The following is a 16334-nucleotide window of genomic DNA, read 5'->3' on the forward strand; positions in this document are numbered from 1 at the left end:
AACTAAAGGTACCTTTGTTTGGACAAATATAACGATGACAACAAATAGATCGTAAGAGTTACATTTTATGGCAGTACAACGCTATAGCTATTCATGTGCTTTCAGTTATCAAGAAAAGCATGGAAGTTGCGAGATATCAGCTCTTAAACTCTCATGAGCTATATTTTTTTGTCATATTTGTCCAAACAAATGTACCTTTAGTTGTACCAGGCTTTAAAATGGATCAATAAACTGAAGAAACAAGGGTCGTCTAATCATTTTTTCCATGAATGTTGGTTCCAGTCCTGAGAGATACTGTGTGTGTACAGGCTAGAGGGAATCTCAAATTGTGTAGTAAATGGTGACCTCTGACCTCTATGCACTGTTGCCTTTCAAAGTTGGATGCCGATGATAAAGATGGTTTAATTTATTTGAATACATAACGTATTACAATTCACAGTGCCACAAGTCCAAAAGGAGTAGAAAGAAGCAAAGCTTATTTCATCCTACCCTCCCATCCATTTTACATCAATTGCAATACATTTGTTCACTTCCTGTATTCCAAATGCACTCTTGCTAGTTTGAAATACTTAGGAAAATGGTAAGGCAGTGTAATAATGTGGTAAAATCGTAGTACTTGTCACCATAACTACTTCATATGACAATCATAAGTATAAAATAGACATAAAAGAAGAGGAGCAGTTCTGTTATGGCGGTGGTGTTTTTTTCATGATGTCCAGCAGGTGGCACCTCCAGCACGCGCTCTTTGATTCATAAACGCGTTTTAAGTATTCATTTTACTGCTGACTTTGTATTTGGAAGCGAGTTTTAGAGTTCATTGTTTTTATAATTAATTAGACGTTTGTCGAAATGTTAACGGTGAGTGCACGCGCGCGTGTTGCTGTGCGTCACGTGACCATCTCTTGCAGGAACGCCACCTCCCTGCGCGTGTCGTCACTGGTGATGATCCTCTTAGCGCGTGCACGCGCGTTCAGTGCCTCATTGCGTATTGATGAAGAGGTTGAAGATGAAAGTCGCGTGAGCAAGGACCGAGCTAGGTGATGATGATGATGACGATGACGTCCTGATGTTTGCATCGTGGCGCGGGAAACTGATAGTCTTCATCACTCTTCATCTCGCTTGAACTTTTATTTTTTTTTGGGACGTGGTGAATTGGTGCCAACTTTGTCGCGTGTTCTCCATGACGCTGACTGCCGCTGTGGGGACTTTTTGACGTCATGTGGACCCTGACCGAGGACGAGAGAGTGGGAGTGGGTGAGTGACACGCACGCACGCGAGAGACTCATGAAGTTGAACATTAAATTGTTTGCGTAATAGATGAATAAATATGGCATCATGGCGGGCTTCCACTTTGGACCTCAGCGAATGATGTAGTGACCGACAGGTAAAGAGCTGATCACGTGACCATGACATGCGCACGTGAGCACACAATGCATTGTGGGAATTGGAGACTACTGAAGGCCTAAAATAAACACTCACTTTCAAATGAACAATAATATTGTGTGTGTGTGTGTGTGAGAGAGAGAGAGAGAAGCCTGGGGGGGTGATGCATTCAGGGACTCTGAAAAGCTTCTTTCATTCATGCTGCTGAATAACTCTCACACACGCTGAGGTGAATGCAGATGAGTGGTTTGATTCTCTGCATGAAGTTTTTATATGAAATAAGAAGTACACGAGTACTTTATTTCTTCTTTGAAAGGCCTGTGGTTTTACACACACACACACACACGCACGCACGCACGCACACATGCATTGCGTGTGTATGTATGTGTGTTGGGTGTCGAAGCCATCAGGATGCAAGTCAGGATTGCCATCGAAAAATACCCAGAAAAGCATCCGAGATCAATGGTCGAGGTCAGTTGTTAATGTGTGATGACCTTGAGCTGTGACATCTACAAGCAAATACATCCATCTTTTTGTGTGCCATGAAGAGTCTTGTGGCCACGCCCACTTGGTAACGCGTTAGCACGAGGACGGATGGCGACGCCGTGGATCCAGTCCTCAACTTTATTTCATCTTCTTATTCTTATAAAAAACATTTTATCTTTGTGTGTTTGTGTGTTCGTGTGTCCAGATGGTCAGTCGCTCTGAAAGTGGAGCACTGGGCTAAGCCCCCACTTTAACACACTCTAATCAGTGTGTGTGTGTGTGTGTGTGTGTGTGTGTTATCCATGCACATCTTCATTGTGACATGTAGGGAGGCGTCACTCTGGCTAGAAAGAAGAGTGTTATAAAAAGAACAATTTTTCTCTTTTTGCTTCCAAGCCCCGCCCCCTTGCCACCACCATGCCATGCACTTCCTGTTTGAATTCTTATAATTGCACACTCACACACACGTGTGTGCACGCACACAGTGGTTGTGTAAGTGTATCCAGGTCAGTAAGTTGATGTGATTACATTTTTTTAACACTCGCCTGAAGCTCTCGCGCTCTTTTCTCCTTTTTCACACAGCAGCTTCCTGCCCTCTTGTTTTGCTGTTGGACGTACCACACAACACAGGAAGATTTTATTTTTCTTGTTCTGTTGGACATACGACACGTTACGGTGTCAGCGCTGTTAAACTGGGTGTACCTAATGAATTTCAGCAGCGCATGCAGACGTGTGTCTAACGTCCTTAAAGTCAAAATATCTTTGGCTGCTTTGTCCATTGGAATATTTCATGGTAATCCTGATGAATCCTGCATAATCCTGCTTTAATCCATCTTTTGTCCAAACAACATCAGCATCTGCTTTCAAAAAAAGCAAGCAAAGAATGACAAAACGTGTATGTGTGTGTGTGTGTGTTACATGGTGCTGCACATGCAAGCGTACATTAAAGATAAAAGTCCACAGGGAAGCGGCTATTCCTTTTCCACATTTATTCCCAGTGAGTGAGTGCAAACAGAGCTGTTTTATACAGTCAGAGCATCACTCTGACCTAAATGGAAAAGACAAATCCTGCAGATGTTGTGAATGATTCAACAGCCAAGCTGAACATGTGACTTCACTTCTTCATTATTCATATTTCACATCCTGCTGCCTGCAACATCACCTCACCATCATGACCATCATGTACATGAGGAAGTCAGTCATCTCACTGAGAATGATGTCACTGAGTATAATGTCACAGAGGATGAACATGGTGTTACTGCGAATGATGAGGCTGACAATGATATCACTGAGGATGAGAGTGATGTCACAGAATGATGTGAACAAGGAAGTGGATGTCACTGAGAATGATGTGACTAACAATGATATCACTGAGGATGAGAGTGATGTCACAGAATGATGTGAACAAGGAAGTGGATGTCATTGAGAATGATGTGACTAACAATGATATCACTGAGGATGAGAGTGATGTCACAGAATGATGTGAACAAGGAAGTGGATGTCATTGAGAATGATGTGACTAACAATGACATCACTGAGGATGAGACTGATGCAATGGAGTGATGTGAACTGATGTCACTGAGAATGATGTGACTAACAATGATATCACTGAGGATGAGAGTGATGTCACAGAATGATGTGAACAAGGAAGTGGATGTCATTGAGAATGATGTGACTGACAATGATATTACCGAGAACAAGAGCAAAATCACTGAGAATAATGTCACTGCGAATGATTGACTGACAATGATATCACTGAGGATGAGAGCAATGACACCGAGAATGCGGTCATTGAGGATAACGTCATTGAGGATGAGAATGATGTCACTGAAAATGATGTGACTGACAATATCACTTAACGAATACAATGTCACTGAGAATGATGTCACTGAGGGTGAGAATGATGTCACGGAGAATGATGTGACTCAATGATATCACTGAAAATCAGAGCCATGGGACGGAGAATGATGTCACTGAGGATGAGAATGATGTCACTGACAATGATGTGACTGACAATATCAGAACAAATGCAGTGTCACTGAGAATGATGTCACCGAGGATGAGAGTGATGTCACTGAGAATGATGTGACTGACAATGATGTCACTGGGAGAGAGCACAATGTCACTGAGAATGATGTCACTGAGAATGATGTGACTGACAATGACATCACTGAGGATGAGAGCAATGACACCGAGAATGATGTCATTGAGGATAACGTCATTGAGGACGAGAATGATGTCACTGAAAATGATGTGACTGACAATATCACTCAACGAATACAATGTTACTAAGAATGATGTCACTGAGGGTGAGAATGATGTCACGGAGAATGATGTGACTCAATGATATCACTGAAAATCAGAGCCATGGGACAGAGAATGATGTCACTGAGGATGAGAATGATGTCACTGACAATGATGTGACTGACAATATCAGAACAAATGCAGTGTCACTGAGAATGATGTCACCGAGGATGAGAGTGATGTCACTGAGAATGATGTGACTGACAATGATGTCACTGGGAGTGAGCACAATGTCACTGAGAATGATGTCACTGTGAATGATTGACTGACTGATTATATCACTGAGAATGAAAGCAATGTCACTGAGAATGGTTTCACTGATGAGACTGATGCCACTCATAATGATATCACTGAGAACGAGAGCAATGTCACTGAGAATTATGTGACTGACAATGATATCACTGACGATGAAAGTGATGTCACTGAGAATGATGTGAACAAGGAAGTGGATGTCACTGAGAATTATGTAATTGAGGATAATGTCACTGAGAATGAGAATGATGTCATTGAGGATAACATCACTGAGGATGAGAATGATGTCACTGAGAATGTCATTGACAATATCACTGAGAACAAATGCAATGTCACTGATGATGATGTCACTGAGGATGAGAGTGATGTCACTGAGAATGATGTCAGTCATGATGATATCACTGAGAACAAATGCAATGTCACTAAGAATGATGTCACTGAGGTTGAGAGTGATGTCACTGAGAATGAGCGATGTCACTGAGAATGATGTGACTCACAATGATATCACTGAGAATGAGAGCAATGTCACTGAGAGTTATGTGACTGACAATATCACTGACGATGAAAGTGATGTCACTGAGATTGATTTGAACAAGGAAGTGGATGTCACTGAGAATGATGCGACTGACAATGATCTCACTGAAAGTGAGCGCAGTGTCACTAAAAATTATGTCCCTGAGGATGAGAATAATGCGACTGACAATGATTTCACGGAGGATCAGAGTGACGTCACTGAGAATGATGTGAGGGACTGTGATATCGCTGGGAATGAGAGCAATGTCACTGAGAATGAGGTCACTGAGAATGCTGCGACTGGAAATCTGCCTGTGAATATCGTCATGTAGGTATTCTCATGCAGGTCATTGTATTGCCAGGGCATGGAATGAATGGCAGCTGCACTGTTCAAGTTTGTCCTCTCATCCGAGCAGGCTTCATCAGTTCAAGGTTAATGACTAGGTAGGACAAACACTAGTCTGATGAGGTCGGACGGCTGTAGGCTGCCTTGTTGTCTTAGCAGGTTTGAAGTGTACTGGAATGTTGTATTGATTGCTTAAAAATCCTTCCTTTTTCTCACATAGACCTGAGACATATGGGATGTCAATGTTATTATTATTATTATTATTATTACTACTACTATTATTATTATTGTCTGCTACTCTTTTCTTCTTCATCCACTTTACTCTCCTTCCTCCCGGAACTACATGCACTTTTTATCATGTCACTGGCCATGACAATCTTGTAATTGACAATGATATGACTGACCAAGAAATGAAGTCCCTTATTATGACAATGATGTCAATGAGAATGATGTGACTGAGCAAGGAGTGATGTCACTGCAGATGACAATGATGTCAATGAGAACATCACTGACAGTGATGTGACTGAGGATGGAATTGTGTCACTGAGAATGATGTGACCGAGAGTGATGTCACTGAGAGTGATGTGACTGAGGATGAGAATGTCACTGAGAACGATGCGACTGAGGATTAGAACGATGTCGCTGAGAATGATGTAACTGCGGAAGGAAATGCCGTGACCGAGATTGATGTTACTGAGAGTGACGTGACTGAGGATGAGGATGATTTCACTGAGAATGATGTGACTCATAATGATATCACTGAAGGAAGGAATGGTGTCAGAGATTGATGTTACTGAAATTGATGTGACTCAGGATGAGAATTTTGTCACTGAGAATGATGTGACTGAGGAAGGAATGATGTCACTGAGAATGATGTGACTGAGAGTAATGTGACTGAGTAATGCGACTGAGGATGAGAACGATGTCCCTGATAATGATGTCACTGAGAGTAATGTCACTGAGAGTAATGTGACTGAGGATGAGAATGATGTCACTGAGAATGATGTGAATGAGGAAGTAACGATGTCACTGAGAATGATGTGGCTGAGAGCGATGTCACTGAGAGTGATGTGACCGAGGATGAGAATGACACTGAGAATGATGTGACTGAAGATGAGAAAGATGTGACTGAGAAATGTGACTGAGAAGGATGTGACTGAGAATGACATGACTGAGAATGACATGACTGAGAATAACATGACTAAGAATGATGTTACCTTGGATGAGAATGACGTGACTGAGAATGATATGACTGAGGATGAGAATTATGTGACTGACAATGATGTGACTGAGGATGAGAATGATGTCACTGAGAGTAATGTCACTGAGAATGATGTGACTGAGGAAGGAACAATGTCACTGAGAATGATGTGACTGAGAGTGATGTCATTGAGAGTGATGTGATCGAGATGAGAATGATACTGAGAATGATTTGACTGAGGATGAGAATGATGTCACTGAGAATGATGTGACTGAGAGTGATGTCACGGAGAATGATGTGACTGAGAAGGATGTGACTGAGGATGAGAATGACATGATGGAGAATAATGTGACTGAGATTGATGTGACTGAGAATAATGTGACTGAGGATGAGAATGATGTGAATGAGAATGATGTGACTGAGGAAGGAATGATGTGGCTGAGATTGATGTCACTTAGAACGATGTGACTGAGGATGAGAATGATGTGACAGAGAATAACGTGACTGAGAATGAAAATGATGTGACTGAGAATGATGTGACTGAGGATGGAGTGAGTGTTGAAGGTGTGTGAGGACGATGAGGAAAGCCTAATGTGTGATGATGGTGTGTTCTTCATCATCAGTGGTGTGCAGTTTCAGAAGTTGTTTCCCGCACTCGCTGACCTTGGAGCTCGGAGAGACCGTTCACATCCTGGAGAAATGTGAAGGTGACCTTCAACACAAACATACATCCTTTCCATTTGTCACATTGGTACATTATTCATAAACACTATTACCCTGATAACACTACCAACACTGTTAAACGTGGAAAAAACTGTCTGTTGTGTTTCAGGATGGTTCAGAGGTTTCTCCCTCAGGAGATCAGATATCAAAGTAACACACTTTTTCTTCTTCCATTCTGCTACGAACACACACACACACGCACACACACACACACACACACACACACACTTCCTCATGTGTGTATATGTACGCTATTTGCTGCTTGTTGGATATATTGAAGGACTGTATTGATGTATTGATGTACTGATAGATATATTGATGTGTCTGCAGGGTGTTTTCCCATCATGTTACATTCATGTGAAGAAATGTACTGTCACCAGTAAAGGGTATGACTACTAAACACTACTAAATACATGTAAATATTGCTAAATACTGCTATTACTGTATACTACAGAGTAAAACATGAACACATGTATCAGACTTTTTGTAGCAGTTGTGTGTTTTTACTGCAAAATACACTGGTACTTTCTTCACAAATATTACTGCATCATACATGTGATAGTGTGTGTGTGTGTGTGTGTGTGTGCTGCAGGTCCAAGGAGACGGTAGTACCTGTGGAAGATGTGCTTGTTACTGAGGTGACATCCACGCTGCAGGAATGGGCGTGTCTGTGGAAACAACTCTATGTGGTTAGCACAGCCTTCATTTTCACATCAGCCTCACATCATTTGCATTCCATCCTAAACATTGGCCGACGTTTTTGCCCATGGCTGTAAATGCTTATTATACTCATATACAATTATTATACTTGTACTGTATCTTGCATATATGCTGACAGTGTATACTGCATAGTTGGTTTTATACACGTTGACCCCCGCTGAGATAAGTAGAAAGTAGTAATTGTAAAGTGATGATGTGATGATTATGAGGATGACGAGTAATGACTGTTTCAGCGACATAAAGTGGAATTATTCTTCAAACTGGGTCATGTGATGTCGGAGCTGATTGACTTGAGGAGACAGCTGCTGTCGGGTCAGCTGACACATGATCAGAACCGAGACATCAAAAGACATGTGACTGCCAGACTGGACTGGGGAAATGAGTGAGACACAACACACACACACACACACACACACACACACACATACACTCACTCTTATCATACATATTTGACCTGTGTGTGTGTGCGTGTTCAGAAATTTGGGTTTGGACTTGGTTCCAAGAAAAGATTTTGCGATGGTGGATGAAGATCAGATCAGCGTCTCTGATCTTTACAAGATGGTGAGTTGGATGGACATTCATCAGAGTATTAGAATTCCATACATGCTATCATGATTTCAGTGCTAATGATAAAGCTCTAACTTGTTATGTTTGTTGCCACAATGACGATGATGATGTTTTTCTTCTCAGCACGTGAGCAGCAGACACAACGCCCAACACAACTCTTCACAGGTTTGTCAACTTGCGCCAAGTCATACTATTTAACGATTTAACATGTCATCAATAGAGACGAGAATGGTTAAGACGAGCTGGGAGAAACTTGCACGACATCAGCGGGCATGTTAAAACGCTCGTTTGCATTAACAAGCGATAAAAGAAACACACTCACACAGCCGCTCTAGCTAAGCCTGCTAGCTTCCACTCACGCTCTGTAAGAGAGGAGCTTTGAAGTTTTTTTTGCCAACGTTTGCCGGTGTTTCAGGTCACCGTTACGACATGTTTAGTTCGGGAGGGGGCGGGTTAGTGGTCGTGATGAGATTACGTCATGATTGAGCGGTCCGCCGGAGAAGTACTCCCCCACACAAACGTTCCTTCTCGTCACGATGACAGCATTTTTTCACTCACATGACGTCAACTTCCGCGAGATTCCGCATTTAACAGTATATTCCGTTTTTATTGGCCAAGTCCGTGATTCGGTTGCGGCAATCCCAGGGGCCTGTGATTTACTGGCAAAAACTATTCATCAAATATGAAAGAAAAAAAAAAAAGAACACAAAAAAACAATATAGTGATGCAATTGTGCTGTATTTAGACAGCAAAATAGAAAAAGAAATAAATAATGGATTAAATTGAGCAAAAGCAAAATTAATAATTAGGAAAAAAAGCTACAATTAATATTATTATGTAATTGTACTGACAGAGAAGTAGAGATTTTAAAAAGTAAGTAAGACAGTTTGTTAGCAAGTATTCTGCAGAAAACACGTCTCATTCACCCTCAGTCACTAATCATTTATGAATATATGATAAGTGTGAGGAATAATTAGGGATTAAACCTGAATGGTGTTGTGAGTAAACAACGGCAAGAGGGTCTGGAGGGGGAGGAGCTAGCCGTGTAATAAAAATAGATCTTCAATTACTCGCAGATTTTTGCAGATTGCAAAAAGGGTGGATCTGCTGTACCTGCTTTTTTTTTGCAAAATAAAACCAGAAAGAGCCTAAGAGATGTTGCTGACTGAGATGACCTCTGGTGACCCTCAGGCTGAGCCCAGCAGTCATCAGAAACCCGGCGGCGGCGACGCCTGCAAAGCTCCAGTGGCTCATCACCTGCTGCTCCACCTGAAGAGCTTCACATCCAACAACATCGGAGAAGACACCGACATCTTCTTCTCGCTCTACGACTGCCGAGAAGGAAAAAGCATCAGGTTGGGTTTTTTCTCTCATCAGAAGACGTCAATGTCAAGGTCAGCGTAAAGCTCGCGTAACCCGCAGCATCCTGCTTGTTTTTAGTGAAAAGTTTCTGGTCAGGCTCAACAAAAATGGAGGAGCAAAGAATCATGAGAAGGCGGAAAGACTGAGCGCCCTCTTCACGGTAAAACCTGCTCACTCAAACCTTCAACTCCTTCATTTCCCTTCAAAAAACCTTTTTTACATCCTTCCTAATGTAGTCGTCCCTCGCTATATCACGGTTTGAATATCGCTCCCTCACTCTATTGTGTTTTTTCAAAAAATTATTCATGAATAAATGATTGCTGTTTCTTGGTTGGCTGTGGCCTATTATTAGTAAAAACATATATAAAACATATATATTATATATATACTGTATATATTATATATGCATATTGTGGTCACTGGGCATCAGTAATGTTATGAGACATGATGTTAGATTACATTAACTTTCACACTGCATGGAGACTGGCTCCTGAGCCTGCAGAGCCGAGCCGAGATGCCTTGGCTGAGACGGACATACTGTATCATGGCTGAGATCGAGTGAAAAAAAGATTATCCTCTCATTCCCTGTGGACGTGGTAAAGTTTTGGCTTCTTTGGCCTTCTTCCCCACTCCGTTTCAAACACTAAGTGTAGAATAAATAAATTGGAGAGGCTAACTAGTTAGCTCGGTTGCTTGCTATGCAGTGATCCCGTAGCCTTTGCAACGTGATGTAAACAAAGAAAAATAGGGGTATAAAAGTGACTATTGAGGTGTTATTTCAGGTCTAATAATGACTCTAATAATGGTAAAATCTGTATTTAGAAAGTCATGAACAGGTTTTCTATGTTCTAACTACGAAAATATTCCTTTTATTAATATTTAATGCGACTTCTTTGAAATTCACATAACGCTGTCTGCTCTGGAACCAATTAACCGCGACAAACGAGGGACGACTGTACACACTTTTACTACATCGTGTATGTGTGTGTGTGTGTGTTTGTGTAGGACTTGAGCAACAAAGACATGAAGAGAGATCTGTACATCATCTCACAGGTGATCCGAACAGGTAAAGCACAGCACAGGTCACATGACACACTGACTCAATGTCATCAATTCATTTCAGCACATGGATGCAAATTTTATGAAGTTTATCAAACAAGCGTCATAACTGAAAACTTTTATTACTACCAGGAAACAAGAAGTAGTAGCAGCTGGTTGACATACCTATACTGTACATACATACTTACATACATAGATACATACATGCATGCATACATATACTGTACATACATACATACATACATGCATACATATACTGTACGTACATACATACATACATACATACATACATGCATACATACATACATACAGTACATACATACATACGTACATACATACATACGTACATACGTAAGTACATACATACATACGTACATACGTAAGTACGTACATACGTACGTATGTACGTATATACGTATTTACATACATACATACATACTGTACATACATACATAAGTACATATGTACGTACGTACATACATACATACATACATACTGTACATACGTACGTACGTACATACATACATACATACAGTACATACATACATACATACTGTGCATACATACAGTACATACATATATACTGTACATACATACGTACATACATACATACATACATACATACTGTACATACATACATCAAAGTGTAACTTCAACAAGTTACACATGATCCAATTATCATAAATTTATTGTCAAAGTGTAACATCAACAAGTGAGGAGAGGAGGGTAGAGGGAGCACCTGACCTTCGGCAAGACAAAACACAAAATAGCATCATCATGGTTTCCACTTCCTGTGGCAGGGCGGATGTTGCTGAATGACAGTAAAAAAGGTCCGGCACACGTACGATACCGACGACCTTACGGCTGCGCCGTCCTCGCCATGAGCGACGTCCTGCAAACGATCTCGGAACTCCGAGAGGAAAAAGACTTTGTTCTCAAAGTCTACATGTGAGTCCTGCATACACGCACACGCACACACGCACACACACACAACTGCGACATCAGCAGTACGACTTGTATTCATATTTGCTATATTTATACACCGTTGAATCAAATACAGTTTCGTATGAAGACAATCTGTGCATTTCTCAATGATGATTTCTCTGTTGGCTTAGCAATTCATGAATAATCTTAATAAATATATACTCATGGAAAGTTTATTTCCCTTTGAAATGATATACCATTTCTGTTAGTTGCTTTTAACACATATTTGCCAACTATTAAACTGTATATATATAAGCACTGGTCTGGAAGACTTCCTGTGGAAGCGTTGAACAAAAACCTTTCCCAGGCAACTTGTATAGAAAATCTATGTAAATACTCACTTATTTATTCATATAACGCACACAGAACCACAAGCAGCACAGTGTCTCTCTCCTACCTTCATGTCGGAACAGAACCAATGAAGCTTTGCACTGTTCATGTGATGGTGCATTCAAGCACCGCGTAACTCTGAATGTTACACACAGAGAAGGGAAAAATGCTGACGTAACTGTACGCCTGCTAGCAGGTCCTGTGAGGCCAATCAGAAATGTGTTTGGCTAAAAAAAAGAACAGCCACATTGCTAATAGTGTGTATGTGACATTGGCCAGCACTCCTGATTCTGAAGGCCCTGGGCAGATTACATTGAAATGGCAACACATAGATGCTGGAATCTGATTGAAGAAAACAATCTAACATACACATACACTACTAGAAGTGGTGCAGCCAAAAAACATGCTACCAAATGAACATAATAGACTGTTGGAATAAATGCATATCATGTCATGAAACAAATACTTGAGGCCAGTACTTGTGATTGCACACCAGTGCACCATGTATATGTACGCGGAAGTAGTGTATTGTGAAAGTCGTGTATATGTATGTGGAAGTAGTATATACTGTATGTATGTGAAAGTAGCGGAAGTAGTGTACATGTATGTGGAAGTAGTGTATATGTATAGGAAAGTAGTGCATATGAAAGTAGTGCATATGTATGTGGTATTAGTATATGCAGTATGTATGTGGAAGTAGTGTATATATATATGAGGACGTAGTGCATATGTACTGTATGTGGTATTAGTATATGCAGTATGTATATGGAAGTAGTGTATATATATGAGGAAGTAGTGCATATGTATGTGGTATTAGTATATGCAGTATGTATGTGGAAGTAGTGTATATATATATGAGGAAGTAGTACATATGTATGTGGTATTAGTATATATGTATGTGGAAGTAGTGTATATATATGAGGAAGTAGTACATATGTATGTGGTATGAGTATATATGTATGTGGAAGTAGTGTATATATATGAGGAAGTAGTACATATGTATGTGGTATGAGTATATATGTATGTGGAAGTAGTGTATATATATGAGGAAGTAGTACATATGTATGTGGTATTAGTATATATGTATGTGGAAGTAGTGTATATGTATGTCGAGGCAGTGTATATATATGTGGAAGAAGTGTAAATATATACTGTATATGTGGAAGTAGTATATGCTCTCTGCTTGATAAAACTTTCAGGTGTAACAACGAGAACGAATGGTACCAAATCCATGAAAACATCATCCGCAAATCCAGTACCAAATACTCGGCGCCCGGAAACAACTACGGTATGAAACTTTTTCAAAACATCAAGTAAAATACTTGACATTCTGATGAAACATTACGTTGAAGGGCCCAACTACTTCCTGTCATTTCATTCTCATCTCACTCATCTTCATCACCTTTATGTATTGATGATGTTGATGTATTGATCGTCATGTCCTACACGTCGAGGAAGTTGGAGGTTCTTCATCTCAGTCATCTTCACGTGGATGTCCTCGCTCTTCATCTTGTGTGTCGCAGGTCTGATCATCTCATTGCAGTTGTTGCGAGGCGACTTGGAGGATCTCCGGCGGGAAAAGAAAGCGGTGTTGAGCGGAGGCGTGGCCATGACGCGCAAGCTGGGCTTCCCTGACGTCATCATGCCAGGTGAGCGCGCGTGTTGCCAGGCGTGAGCGGGCGTGTCGCTGATGTTTGATGGCACGTGAAGGCTTGGTTGCTTTGCGGTCACAGGTGACGTGCGCAACGACTTGTACTTGACGCTGGAGCGAGGCGACTTTGAGAGAGGAGGAAAAAGCGTTCAGAAGAACATTGAAGTTGGTGTTTTTGTGCTCAGCGCCGATGGAGAACTTGTGAAGGTGACCTTCACACTCGTGTGTTGCTGTGCAGTAGTTGTGTAGGTGTCCTTTGTGTTTTTTGGAAATGATGTGACGATGGCGCTCAGTGAGAACTTCCTTTCTCTCCGTTCAAGTTTCGGACTTCAGTGTTAAGAATCAGGAAGCTTGAAGGTCATCTTTGGTGCAAAAAGGGATTAGCAAGGACAACTTTCGGTTTGAAAAAGTAAAAGAAAGGCTCCTGGATGTTGATGTTGTGTTTTACCCTCCTGGTGCAGGACTGCGTTAGTCTGGGTTGTGGCGAGCCCAACATGGCGGCGCATCGCTCCTTCGTGCTCTACCACAACAACAGCCCTCGATGGAGCGAGGCCATCAAGCTGCCCATCCCCATCGACCGATTCCGAGGCTCCCACCTCCGCTTCGAGTTCAGGCATTGTTCCAGTGAGGAAGAACACGCGGAGACAAACGGAGACGTGGTCTTTATCATCAGCTTGTCTTCTCTTTGTGTCCCTGAAGCCAAGGACAAAGGAGAAAAGAAACTCTTCGGCTTTTCCTTCACGCCGCTCATGAGGGACGACGGGACCACGCTGTCCGACCAGAGCCACGAACTCTTTGTCTACAAGGTCTGATTGAGCTCCCTTTTTTGCAACTACATTATAGTAACAACATTTGGTGATGTGAGTTGATGAGTTTCATGTAACACCAATCACATGTGACCTCAGTGTGACGACAACACAACGTTCAGTCACCCCGCCCACTACTTGGGCCTCCCCTGCTGCAAAGACCACATGAACCTCAGTCCTGGTGTTGGGACCAGCCTCCTCTTCCAGCGCAGCACCAGGGAGACCTTCTGGATCTCCACCCAGCTCTCGTCCACCAAGCTCACCCAGAACGGTAAAGAAGACCTCGGTCTCCGTGTTCAGATGACCACACACTTGCTCAACGTATGTGGCGACAATGACACGTCTCTGCTCTTCTAGTGGACCTGCTGGCTCTGCTCAAATGGAAAGCACATCCGGACCGGGTCTCCGACATCCTTGGCCGCCTGCGACACATCAGTGGAGAGGAAATAGTCAAGGTATGTAAGAACTTTTATTGATGACTTTGTGTATTTCATCTGCCTTAGCTTGTAGGAGCGCACACGATATTCATTGCAATAATGTAAACATCCTTGGGAATGTACTCTTATTTGTATTCTGATTTTTAAAAGCGCCTTCTGGAACTTTATCAGATACACACAGAAATGTACTACACTTCTCGTACTTGCGCCTATCAACATAGTCATCAACATACAGTCATCCCTCGTTCATGCCAGTTAATTGGTTCCAGACCCGACCGTGATAAGTGAATTTCTGCCAAGTAGGATTCCTTATTTAGAAATGGAATGCTTTTTAACAAGAGCCCTCTAAAGACGAAATAACACCCCTATAATCACTTTTACACTCCTATTACCCAATATAGTAGATATAAAAAGAGAAAATAATTTTAGACATAAATAAGACATAACATGGCATCACAAGTTAGCATTGACAGCGTACTACCTGTGTGGCTATTGTCTCATCAGTGTAGCTTTACTGACACCTAGTGACCAGTGTAGAATACTACTGTAATGCTGCTGCTTGTGGTTAAGCAGAGACTAATGATGGACTTCAGTTGCTTTTATTAACAAGCAGAGAACACATATGCAGTGAACATTCACACTCTTCACACTGCTAACTATGCTAACACTCAGCTAAACACACACTTCCCAGGCCCCGCCTCTTAAAGGCGCACACATTATTAGATATTACACTACGTGTCACGTCTTCTATCGTCTTATATTTGTATTTTTCTTCATTTAACCATTTTTATGCTTGAAAATGCTTAATTTAGGCCAAGAATACTTTGCTTAAATACGCAAATATACTTCAATATGTTGGAACTGCGACGTAGTTCCAATCCTGTAAGTTCTGTATTAATATTAATACATTTGTTTCCTCTTGGCACCACAAATGTAAGCCTTGACCGTCTCCGTTCAGAACCATTGCCAGTGGACCCAAAGAAATCCCATAATCTTTTGCCTTGTGAACAGTAGGCATGGGTCGGTTACCGGTATCAAGGTATACCACAGTATGAAAAAGTCACGGTTTGAAAACCTCTAAGACAGTCTGTCATGTGGTCCTACGGTATGAGAGAAAGCTGAGGTCCAGTGCGACCACTGTGTGGAAATACTTTGTCATGTCCTGTGTTATTCCTCGCAGTTGGAACTGGGACATTATTAAGTGAAAACA

General features: G+C 41.5%; 1 protein-coding gene across 6 annotated transcripts in view; it reads left to right on the forward strand.

Moving 5' to 3' along the window:
* Positions 1-947: 947 nt before the first annotated feature.
* Positions 948-16334, forward strand: part of LOC129186192 (dedicator of cytokinesis protein 3-like) — a 48769-nt gene continuing 33382 nt past the window's right edge. For all 6 annotated transcript variants that reach the window (XM_054784206.1, XM_054784205.1, XM_054784208.1 and 3 more), the window contains exons 1-19: positions 948-1254; positions 7109-7192; positions 7318-7358; positions 7539-7594; positions 7801-7897; positions 8162-8310; positions 8405-8489; positions 8619-8660; positions 9687-9850; positions 9936-10017; positions 10863-10923; positions 11717-11864; positions 13430-13518; positions 13754-13879; positions 13964-14088; positions 14343-14505; positions 14581-14687; positions 14787-14958; positions 15045-15142. In XM_054784206.1, the coding sequence (XP_054640181.1) occupies positions 1218-1254; positions 7109-7192; positions 7318-7358; positions 7539-7594; positions 7801-7897; positions 8162-8310; positions 8405-8489; positions 8619-8660; positions 9687-9850; positions 9936-10017; positions 10863-10923; positions 11717-11864; positions 13430-13518; positions 13754-13879; positions 13964-14088; positions 14343-14505; positions 14581-14687; positions 14787-14958; positions 15045-15142 (1926 nt within the window). In that variant the 5' untranslated portion in view covers positions 948-1217. The remainder of the gene's footprint in view (positions 1255-7108; positions 7193-7317; positions 7359-7538; positions 7595-7800; positions 7898-8161; positions 8311-8404; positions 8490-8618; positions 8661-9686; positions 9851-9935; positions 10018-10862; positions 10924-11716; positions 11865-13429; positions 13519-13753; positions 13880-13963; positions 14089-14342; positions 14506-14580; positions 14688-14786; positions 14959-15044; positions 15143-16334) is intronic.

Source organism: Dunckerocampus dactyliophorus, chromosome 8 (assembly GCF_027744805.1).
Source record: "Dunckerocampus dactyliophorus isolate RoL2022-P2 chromosome 8, RoL_Ddac_1.1, whole genome shotgun sequence".
Lineage (NCBI taxonomy): Eukaryota > Metazoa > Chordata > Actinopteri > Syngnathiformes > Syngnathidae > Dunckerocampus > Dunckerocampus dactyliophorus.